A 12154-nucleotide genomic window follows, 5' to 3' on the forward strand; every position below is an offset into this window, starting at 1 on the left:
AATTTTGTGATACAAGTTGATGCATCCGACTGTGGAATTGGAGCTGTTCTACTTCAAGAAGATGACAACAGAATCTTCCATCCAGTATGTTTCATGTCTTCAAAGTTGAAAAAACACCAGAAAACTTACTCAACAATCAAAAAAGAAACATTAGCATTAATCACAGCATTGAAAAAGTTTGAAGTGTATGTGAACTGACCTAGGAATGAAGAAATTTTAGTATTGTTGGATCAAAACCCAGTCTCATTCATCAATAAGATGAAAAATAATAATATGAGACTGACCAGGTGGTCTTTATGCTTGCAACCATATAATGTAAGAGTTAAACATATTTCAGGAAAAGATAATGTCATAGCAGATTATTTATCCCGTTGTGAATCGTTGGATTCAAACCTGGAATAAGTAATCTTCTGGGGGGAGGAATTTCATGATGTTGCCTTGTAATGCATATATCCTCCTATAATTTTGACATATTTACTTTTTTTCATGTGTTATGTGTAATGATAATGGTTGTTGAAGTGTCATATTTAGTTTGGCATCAGATCTCAAAAGAACTAATGATTAAATAACTTAATAACATAATTTAGAATTGATAATACAATTTTAATAGTAACATAGTTTAGAATGAATAATATCTTTCTTGGTAAAAGCATAGCATATGAACATGTGTGTCCAGCAAAGACTTGTTTCATTTCAATTGTCGTCAGTTGAGATAAGAGAGAGTGCTTTGTTTTGGGTCGTGATGACAGGTTTGGAAAACAAATGCCGATTCGTCCCATACGGGCTCAAGACGAGTGATTTCATGTTGTTACATGCGTTGTTCGAGTGACGTACGCCACTTTGAGAGAAAAAATACGTGTCTTGATCAGTTACGCCATGTTTTGTAAGATTGCGTTCAAAACGTTTTGCTGGGATGACGTCATTTTCCTTCTAGAAGCTTCTCCATTGTTCCTTAATGACATCATGTAATTGTTTTACGATTAACTGGAATTCTAAAATTTGTTTCATTCTGTTTTTTGAGACCAGTTAATTTGGTTCCCTCTCTCTCTCTCTCTCTCTCTCTCTTGTTCTTAGAAAGAGATTACTTTTAACGTAGTGTTTTGTGGTCACGTATTAGCATTAACTTTTGAGATCTGAATTTAGTAAAGTTATTTAGTTTGTAACGGCACCTGGTAAAAAAGTGTGTTTTTGTGGTAACGCAGCTGCAGCAAGTGATTTACAGAGGTTTTCACAAGTTTGTGTAAGGTAACGTGAATTTTACTTATTAATACCATGGTATGATAAGTTAGGAAATTTTTACCGAGTGAAATCATTATTGATAAATCTTATGTGTATTTTTGTGTGTTTTTCTATTTACAATCTCTTTATATTTTCACATGTTTTATGTTTGTGATGTAACATTTATTTACGTAACATTTTAGATATTTCTTGCTATAATTTAACATTGCATACTTGATTTGATATCTCATTTGTTAAGATTTTCTTTTTAAATCTTGAGTAATTCTTGATAGTTTAAATTTTGCTTGATTAATTTAAATTCCTGATAAAGTTTTTGTGAATTAGTTTTTTTTCATAATTTAATTCAAGAATTAATTAAGTGTTGTGTTATTTTCAAGTAATAATAATTTTTTCAGATCGTGAATTCTAATTAATTGTGAATTCTAATTATAAACTTTGAATTTAAAAATAAAATTTTTGTATTTAGTGTTTTTTAGAAAAACAGTGTTTCATTTATTGACCACCAGTGAATAGGATTGATTGTGTGTGCATAAGGCATAATAAATAAGTTTTTCTTAAGGGATCACTGTTACGTTTAGAGTACTCAGTTGTAATAATGTTCGAAAGTTATGGTCCCTGTTAAATTTTTGTTTAACCTATGTGACCTGCGCAATCGCTAAGTATAACCTTGGATCCATCATGTAAAATGCTGAATTCTCCACACACACGGAAGGTATTTAAATTTCAAGATTTTAGTATTAATGTTATGAGAGTTCAGGTATCTGGCTGAAGTGAGGTATATTTTGAATTTTGAGATTAGTTGTGTAATAACGAGGTACTTGATACGCATAGTGACAATATATATATATATATATATATATATATATATATATATATATATATATATATATATATATATATATATATATATATATATGTATGTATATACATACATAAAATGTGGGTATGTGTACGTACATATATTTTCTCATGTTCATGTGATCTCTTATGAATTAGAAATGATTTCAATTGGTTTTTCACCAATATGTCTGATACATGAAATTCTGTAAAAATAAAATGGCATTTTAAAATGAGAGTTGCCACTCGCAGAATTCTGTAATCTCAAGTAGTTAACAATATACCCGATTATCAGACAAACATTCAAACACATTGTTATATATCGTCTGAATTCAAACGTTTTTGCAAGTACACAAATAAAAAAAAAAAAAAGATGTGTTCTCTTCAGTGAGCAGCGAACACACACACACACACACACACATATATATATATATATATATATATATATATATATATATATATATATATATATATATATAATATACACATGTATATATCTTATATATGTATATATATACATTATATACACATACACACACACATATATATATATATATATATATATATATATATATATATATATATATATATATATATATATATATATATATATATATATATATATATATATATATATATTAAAAAATGTCTTACCCACTTCGGGACTGAAACCCTGTCTTTCAAGTGAGAGTCCAGACCGTTAGTAATTCCTCCACACAAGTCATAAAAAAAGTTGGTACTGTACCTAGGAACTACGTACAATTAGAATATGCAATATTGCATCAGTTTCCTTTATTTTTCAGACAAAGGCATATGGCAGGCTTAGTCTAAAACAAACGAATGAGTCACTCGCTAATGTGTATTATGAGGGCAATCAGTATCCTGGCAGCCGAGCTACATAACATTCCATTTAAAAGAAACTGAAATGGTTATGGTTTTTTTGTATGTTTTCTTTAAAACTGTGGTATTAACTTTTTTTGTGACTCGGCTTGCACCATTTTTTTTCGGTCTGAAGAGGGTTTCATTTTAGCACTCAAAATTTGTAGGCCTATATGTTTTGAGTACACAGTGTTAAAAACAAAATTATTTATTATATTTTGTTCATTTGTCATGATCCAAATATAAAAAAAATGTTAAATATTGACCTATAATATCTGGTTAGGCCAAATTATCCTTGCCTGATCTGTGAGATGCGGTGTGTCCTATAATAAGCAGTATGATTTTGTTAATAAGTATTTGTGTGGTATTAGATTTTCATAATTAGTAATGTATTCTTTTGCAGCCGGTATGCAAATATATAACTGATCATTTCAGTGCTGAATGGCTCTCTCGAATTGCTCATGTAACCTAATTCTGAACCCGTGTGGTTGAGGACTGAAATGTTCATTCCTTGAGAGAAGAATGTTTATTCTCTTCATAGTGGGTAAAACAGTAAAGCAAAAAAATTTATTCCCACATATAGATGACATCAGTAACGGGTGGTAGATAATGTTGATAGTGAGTAAGAAGTCAAATTGAAACGTATTAAAAAATTTCATAGGTAGAAAAATATCAACTAATAAAGCTTCAATATAATTAAAGAATATAATTAAAGAACATTTTCTGTACAGCCGCTACAGCACATAAGCAAGGCCATCGAAAATAGATTTATCTGTCGGAGGTCTCGGTATCATGCTGTATGAGCCGCGGCCCATGAAACTTTAACCACTGCCCGGTGGTGTCCTATCCTATATCGTTGCCAGAAGCACGATTATGGCTAACTTTAACCTTAAATAAAATGAAAATTACTGAGGCTAGAGGGCTGCAATTTGGTATGTTTGATGACTGGAGGGTGGATGATCAACATAACAATTTGCAGCCCTCTAGCCTCGGTAGCTTTTAAGATCTGGGGGCGGACAGAAGAAAGTGCGGACGGACAGTGTCAAAGCCGGCGCAATAGTTTCCTCCTACAGAAAACTAAAACAGCAGAAAATTACGTTTATCCCATATATTCAATGAAAGTGGTTTTTCTAGTCAGTTTCAGTTCAGTTTACATCCTGATATTTAGTGCAACCCCAAGAGCACCCATAACTCCTTTCACACATGCCGTTACCAGACGCAACTCATTCTAGGCCTAAGTTACTCCCATTAAGCCATTCATTTGTAAAAAGAAATAATATTGCCAATTCTTTATCTGTTTTATGTGAATTCTCCTTCATATTTGTAATATTATTCTATTTCAATTTGACGTTTTTGATGATATATATGTATGTATATATATTAAAAAAACTGGCATATGAAAGAATTAGAAGTGATTTTAATTAAGGAAATTATAAATTATATAATATTTTTGTTAATTATATCTTACTTGCTGACTTAAAATAACATTCTTACTTTTAACAGAAAGAACTTTAAACAGATGACAACGGGACAAAATCAGTTATGTCAAAATCTACCCACTTGGGTTTTATTTTAACAGAAAGTTCTTTATACAGATGATACTCTCTTAACATGGTTGGTAGGACTGTTCATATCTAATCATAATGAAATGTTTCATAATGGTTCGGACAAAATACTTAAAATCCTGGATAGAACATGGAATTTTCTTGGCGTTATTTTGTAGTTGTTTTATTGATTCTTATTTTTATAGTATAAACAAATTATTATAAAAAAATTTCTCAAACTAATTAATATACGGACCATAAAAAAGGAAATAGGATCCGAACGATATATTTCATAAAGTAACGCAGTTTTCAAATATCGTAATTGTACCTGTAGTTTTCCCGGGCAGGCGCCTAGCGCCCAACACACCAACGAATTTTGCCCACTTCCTGGCCCAGCAGCGAACGAATGGCTAAATTTAGCATTTCATTCGACCTAACCCCCTTCTCCGTGAGATATGATAGAAATGAGCACATAGGAACGTGTTTCACAGAAATAAATTTCCGACTCACACTGGGACCGAACCCCGGTCTTTCAAGTGAGATCCAGGCCGTTTATATATATATATATATATATATATATATATATATATATATATATATATATATATACACACACACACACACACACACATATATATATATATATATATATATATATATATATATATATATATATATATATATATATGTGTGTGTGTGTGTGTGTGTGTGTGTGTGTAATGAGTGTGTGTATGGTACACATGTAAAGTATGTATGATACATACATACATACATATATATGATACATACTGCATGTTCTACAGTTCTCACTGTTTCTACCCGGTCTGTAGTTCATATTTTGGAAGGTAAATAAACACTGGCTCTGACCATTACATTTCATGACACATGATACTGGAGAGAAACTTACAGCCAATAACGATTCTATGCTGAATTATTCCTAGTCCTCTTAACCAATCGCGTGCGTCATATATAGCGTAAATATACTAAATTTCAGACGAAATACAAATCTTGGCAGCTATTTTGGAAAAACAAATCACCTTAGGTGGCTATGTGTTTATAAAGACGTTGTTCTGGCACACTGAAGTCACGCGGTTTACCTTTCTTGTCTGGACTTGTATTTTTGTACTGCTTAGTAGAGAATGTTTGCTGAGCTTTCATTTCTTATCCATATCCTATTTGCCATATTTATTTTTTACCTATGGGCTTTCTACTCTTTTGAAACTTTCTTGCAAGTTAATGGCAGTTCAGCTTGGTTGCTTTTAGATACCCGCACTTTCAAATAATAATAATAATAATAATAATAATAATAATAATAATAATAATAATAATAATAATAATAATAATAATAATATAGAGACAGGAGAATGAAAAACAGAACAGAGGAATGGCACAGCAAACCAATGCACGGACAGTACATGGGACAGACTAAAGAACTGGCCGACAATGAAACGTGGCAATGGCCACAGAGGGGAGAACTCAAGAAGGAAACAGAAGGAATGATAACAACGGCACAAGACCAGGCTCTAACAACCAGATATATTCAAAGAACATAGATGGAAATAACATCTCACCCATATGCAGGAAGTGCAATATGAAAGACGAGACCATAAACCACATAGCAAGCGAATGTCCGGCGCTTGCACAGAACCAGTACAAAAAGAGGGATGATTCAGTAGCAAAAGCCCTCCACTGAAGCCTGTGCAAGAAACACCATCTAGCTTGCAGTAATAAGTGGTACGAACACCAACCTGAGGAAGTGATAAAAAACGATCAGGCAAAGATCCTCTGGGACTATGGTTCAAGGACAGATAGGGTGATACGTGCCAATAGATCAGACTTGACGCTGATTGACGAAATCAAGAAGAAAGCATCACTCATTGATGCCGCAATACCATGCGACACCAGAGTACATGAGAAAGAAAGAGAAAAAATTTATAAGTATCAAGACCCGAAAATAGTATTAAGAAGGATTTAGGAAACGCCGGTGGAAATTGTATCCATAATCATAGGAACACTAGGCACGATCCCAAGATCCCTGAAAAGGAACCTGGAAAAACTAGATGCCGAAGTAGCTCCAGGACTCATGCAGAAGAGTGTGCTATTAGCAACAGCGCACATAGTGAGAAGTGATGGACTCCTAAGGAGGCAGGATGCAACCCGGAACCCACACTATAAATACCACCCAGTCGAATAGGATGACTGAGAAAAAAAAATAACAACAATTCATTCAAAATTTGGACCGCATCTGCAGAGTTTAAATCACTCATGCTGGCGAAAAAGGGGGTAAGTCCAAAATGGAACTTTCGAGAAAATTGCATTTAAAGTTTTCAAATGCATTCAATAAATCACTGATAGAAGATAGCGATCTGAACTCTTTACTAAATTTAAAGGATTTGAGGTATTTTTCATGCACTATGAAGACATTAATATATTCAAAGTTCTTATATACTTTTAAGGACTTACCTCTCTTTGACCATTTTGTTATCAGTACATATCACTTGTTGACCAAGACTTGCCCCTTTTTAACCACTTTGTTATCATTACATATCATACATATCCCTTTTTAACCTCATTGACCTACTTGTCACATAGCTCTTTTTAGGCTAATTAAATGCATTTTTATGATACTATAACTTTATTTTGTAAAGAAAATACCGCTGATGATAATTTTCATTTCTCAAGAGGGCCTATTTATTTATAATAAACGGTTAAATGACAAGTTAAGTTGGCATTGCATAATCATACAAAAACAAAAGGAATATTTTTCTCAAAAATAAAACTTTACAATTTTTCAAAGACTCATCTAGGTATAATAAACCGTTACAGAAATACAGTTTTAGTACAGTCAATTCATTGAAGAAAATTAGGTTTCCATAAAAAAAAAATCCCAGAGACTTACCTAGGTATGATAAAATGTTGAAAAAAAAATTCCCAGAGACTTATCTAGGTATAATAAAATGTTGAAAAAAAAAATTCCCAGAGACTTATCTAGGCATAATGAAATGTCAAAAAATTATATCCTCAGAGATTCATCTAGTTAAAGAAATACAACTTTAGTTAGCATTGCATAGGTGTAAAAAGCTATAAATTGCTTTATTCAACAAATTCCCCTAAGTCAGGATCACAATCCTGAACATTACTCATATCTGGTAGTGCCTTATAAAAATCGTGAAACATAGGATCAACCAAAGGCAATAGATCAATCAAGTCCTTCTTTTTTTCTTTACTGATAGACAGTAATGAATGATATTCCTTTTTGACATCTATCAAATTTGGATTATCCTGTCCTCTTCTTTTCATATCTACTTGTTCAAACGCCTCCTCGTTTGAAAGAGATCCTTTATACAACAAAATTCCAATGGGGCGCTGATACCTGAACCACTGGCACTGTGACCAGTTAAATTTGTCATTATTGCTGTTCTTTGATCTTTTTACCAGAGGGCCTTTAAATAACTGTGCGTAATCATAAAGTCCTCCTGAGTCATTGCATGAACCTGAAATCTTCTTCCTGCCAATCTTACCAGCTGGTACCAGTCACGTGGATGGTGGATTGCAGTGGCTCTCCTTTTCTTGAGTCTTTCAATGACAGAGTGGTCGGAGTCACACTCCATGTGTGAATGACCGGAAATGAGAAATTTGTGACCTATTGTCAGTATATTAGGAAATTTGGACAATGCATGCATAAACATAGCAGCCATATGGGAATTTCTATTCTGTCCGGCGCAAGCATCAGAATAAAAAATTACGTGCTGAACATCACTGGGCAAATTCTGCAAGATATTCATTAGACAAGATGCTATTTGATTGGCACCTCTAGCAGCAATGGTTTCGTGCCACATAAAACAGTCCACTTTTTATTGACATTATTGTGAACAGTGAGATTGTATGTCCACAACAAGCGCTTATAAAAAGCTACGGAAGACTGTAAGTATGGAGTGGGGAGACACTGTTGTAAGTCAAATGTGTATGTTGCAAATGAGGGATTTTCAAGCTAACTTTTTATCATCTCTTTTTACGACTATAGGCATTTTCAGCTCTTAACAGATGACTTTCTTTTTCGGCTTGTAGACGTTCTTTCTCTTCAGGGTATTGGTGATATCTAATTGCATCTTTAACACATCGCAAGTATGACATGTGTCTATTTTAGGCTGTTTGAAACTCAAGTTATGACAATGAAATCTTTTCTCATATGTAAAGCGTGTTACTGAGGACTCTGGGTAGCGTTCTTTAAACAACGAATACATTTTTGCTAATGTAAGTGTTGATGACAAATACTTTTTGGAGGAGTGTGCCCTAGAATAATGACTCTCGTATGCTGGAAATGATTTGATATGATCATCAATTTTAGAAAGTTCCTCTTCTTTAATACGACGTGGATTTGGAGTTGTTCCTCTCCTATCCCCTCGGCTCACTCCAGAGGCAGTTTCCTTTTTCTTTTTCTGTAATACTTCCAAGAACTTTTTGGTTTCACCAAACACCCTCAAAAAGTATTTTTGACAAATAGGATGTCTTTTCATTTGAATTTCTAAGGCGTACTCGTAGGTTACATCTCGCACTCTAATGTTTTCGCCGCCTCCATCTCTTAGGCGGGTACGTAATGGGTTCTTTGGTGTAATAAGAGTTGCGAGGTAGTTTCTTCTTGAATCTACTGAGCCCAAATTCCAATATTCAATGAATAATATTTGCAGATCTTCATCATTGAAACGTTCGGAGCATTTCAATCTACATTGCTTTAGTGGACTTTGTTTTCTAGCGGAAACTAATTTACCTGACGCAGTCGTATACGATTTACCGGTCTGTCGACACTCTTTTCTCTCTCTTCGTGCTCTTCTTGAGTACCTTTTCATTGGAGTTTGGCAAGGTTGTTCATCTCTTTGATTTTCAGCTTCTTGACTGCCCTCTTCCTCTCTTGGATGTTCTGCTTCTTGATTGCCCTTAAGTCTAATCTCATGCTTACTGTTATTTTCACGAGAAATTGTGGACGAAGACGATACACTGCAGGTTTCATCAGTAACTTCAAAATTTGGATCTTTTACACTATCATCATCATCATAGAAATTATCAGGCGTCTCATCATAATCTGTTATAAAAGTATTCAGACTGTGTTAATATCAACAATAACTTGAACATTATACTTGATTTTAAAATTAATTTTATATTTTTGTTTTGTTATACTGAACAACCGTGCTCCTGCCATCCACACAATTACAATGAAAAATCATGAAAAATGACAAATGACAACATACATTGCAAAAATATAATTTCTACAAAGTTCGTGGTTTGTCAGTACCTATAAAATAGTGAAAAACTCATTTTTAACTAAAAATCTAACCATTTCTCTGACAAACGATTGTGATTTTCAAATTCTATGAGCAAAAGTACATAGAAAATTCTAGTTACAATGAAATTTAGTGTCGACCACCAAACACGAAAGATCCGTTCATATAAAAAAAATTTGGCTCTTCACAATACAGCTGCCGTGAAGGCAGAAGCTCATTTTGTAAGGCGAATTTTAAGCCTAACTAAAATTGTTAGGCTCATAAACAAAGTTCCTACTATTGTTTACCACTGGTTAATAAACAAAGTTGATGCTATTTATACAAAATCTAAGAAATGACATATGCCTTTTTGTCTGAATAATGAACATCTCAAACCACAAACACTAACAACAAATATGACGTGTTACCATATCCTACTTTCATGTGAACAAGTCATAAAACAATCAAAAGTACAGTATCCTTCAGGTTTGTGATGTAGCCTACGTCGAACAAATAGATTGTATTACATCTATAGTAAATCGTATTAAAAAATTACTTTATAATATGAACAAATTTTTACCTTAACTATAAAAGGAACATGGGTTAACTGCAGTTTAGTGGGACACCAATATCTACTATATAGGCCTAGAGCCATTATTTTGTAAAAATGCATAGAAGAAAAGTTAATCAGCTATTCGAGGGGTAGTGTTAAGATCGACGTGCAAGTCGTTAATATTCATTATATCGAAAAATTTTATAGAAGAAAAGTTGTTCAGCATCCCTTAAAACCCCTGAAAACATACTTCTTATACCGATTTATGACAATTTTCAGTTTACGTAAAATAGCACTTATATTCCCTTACGGGGTCCTCCCCAGCTAGGTAACACGGGGTTAGGTACTGTGAAACTGCCTACTAGTTGAGGTTAGATTTGGTGTGGTTTGGTGAGGTTAATGGCCTGTTTTTCTAATTTTTTGGGAATAGGCCTAGGTTAAGGTTGCATGTCCACATGTCCATCTTAACTGTTTGGATTCATACTTGGAAATGGCTCATTTCCGATAGAAATAACTATTAAAATAATTTTAAACACATAAAAAAATGGCACTACAAGTAGATTTCCCGTCAAAAGGAAATCACTGCTCGGAATTAGAGGTGTCCCACTAAACTGCAGGCATCCCAGGAACATCAATAACATACCTTCATTTCTTTCCTCTCCAAAGTTATTAGCAATAAGCCAGTGTTTGACATTACTTTGGCGGTTTTCCAGGTCCATTTTCTTCTTTTCTCTGCATTTTCGTGTAATGCTTTGTCAAGAATTCGACGAGCACGTGATTTAGATGCATCCATCACCAAAACCGTTTTCAATTTACATCTATACACAAGTTCATAATATTAGAATCTTATAAATTACTACACTCCTGCAATCAAAGGCGAGTTGTAATCAACACTGAAGGCGAGTTGTAATCAACACTGGTTAATACGCGTTCAGAACGACGACACAGCTTACAACACGTCATATCTCTCTCTATCTAGTGCGTGCGGATGTGCCAAGCTGCACTTAGGTAGAGGGAACGAGTTTGGGCCCTGTCTCGGGCAACAATAATACACATTCGTGGAGTGCATTAGCTGCTAGGCCTAGTGGGATTAATACTGGCATATTAAATGAAGAAGAAGAGTATGAGTTTTATGACTAGATTAGAACTAAAATTGCAGAGTTATAGATAAAAAGTGAATAATTACCTAAATATTAATAAGTTTGTTTACTTAACCCTTTTTGACCTATATTGAAAATGTAGTTAAAAAGGGGGTATGTATCACTTACCTCTTTGTTCGCCAATATAATGCTATGAATTTTAATGAAAATGTGGTTAAAAAGGGGTATGTTCTACTTACCCCCTTTTTCGCCAACATAATGATGCTGCATGTAGTTATCCCATAAAAAGACTTTTTGACGTACTGACTAACATATTCACAGTACACTTACCCCCTTTTTTTCCAGCATAGTAGCCCGTTTTAGCAACATTTTGGCAGTCATAACTCATTTAGGCCATTTTTGGACTTACCCCCTTTTTCGCCAGCATTAGTGAAATATTGATAATAAAGTTGCTTTATTTTTCTAGATTCCATTTTCTGTAGGGGAATATCACCAAATAATTGTACTAAATTTCTTCATGAAAGGATGGTTTAGACACATTCGGGAACGTTTCATTTTACTGACATAAATATACGAAAATGTATTCAGACTGGAAATGTAAATTGTGGGCGTTAAAGTTTCGCTGCTGTTCAAGGCAGCATGGTCTCAAGTACTGAGACACATACTAAAACGAAAATAGGGAGTGAAAATCAGTACTACAGTAAGTCTCAGGACTCCCGAAATTGCGTTTTCACCGCACTGTCG

General features: G+C 33.7%; 1 protein-coding gene across 1 annotated transcript; it reads right to left on the reverse strand.

Moving 5' to 3' along the window:
- Positions 1–7115: 7115 nt before the first annotated feature.
- On the reverse strand, positions 7116–11268 carry LOC136843732 (uncharacterized). The gene is made up of 2 exons (XM_067112371.1): positions 10954–11268; positions 7116–9579 (listed from the first exon to the last, which is right to left on the reverse strand). Exons 1-2 carry the CDS (start codon positions 11027–11029, stop codon positions 8537–8539), a joined length of 1119 nt encoding a protein of 372 aa, XP_066968472.1. The 5' UTR covers positions 11030–11268; the 3' UTR covers positions 7116–8536.
- Between the last annotated feature and the right edge of the window lie 886 nt (positions 11269–12154).

Source organism: Macrobrachium rosenbergii, chromosome 12, assembly GCF_040412425.1.
Source record: "Macrobrachium rosenbergii isolate ZJJX-2024 chromosome 12, ASM4041242v1, whole genome shotgun sequence".
Taxonomy (NCBI): Eukaryota; Metazoa; Arthropoda; class Malacostraca; order Decapoda; family Palaemonidae; genus Macrobrachium; species Macrobrachium rosenbergii.

What these genes read in the sequence shown, in the direction of transcription:
- LOC136843732 (XM_067112371.1), bottom strand. Translation starts at nt 11,029, where the DNA reads ATGGACCTGGAAAACCGCCAAAGTAATGTCAAACACTGGCTTATTGCT. An exon ending in TGGAGAGGAAAGAAATGAAG is followed by an intron (nt 9,580 to 10,953) that starts GTATGTTATTGA and finishes CTTTTATAACAG; the next exon opens with ATTATGATGAGACGCCTGAT.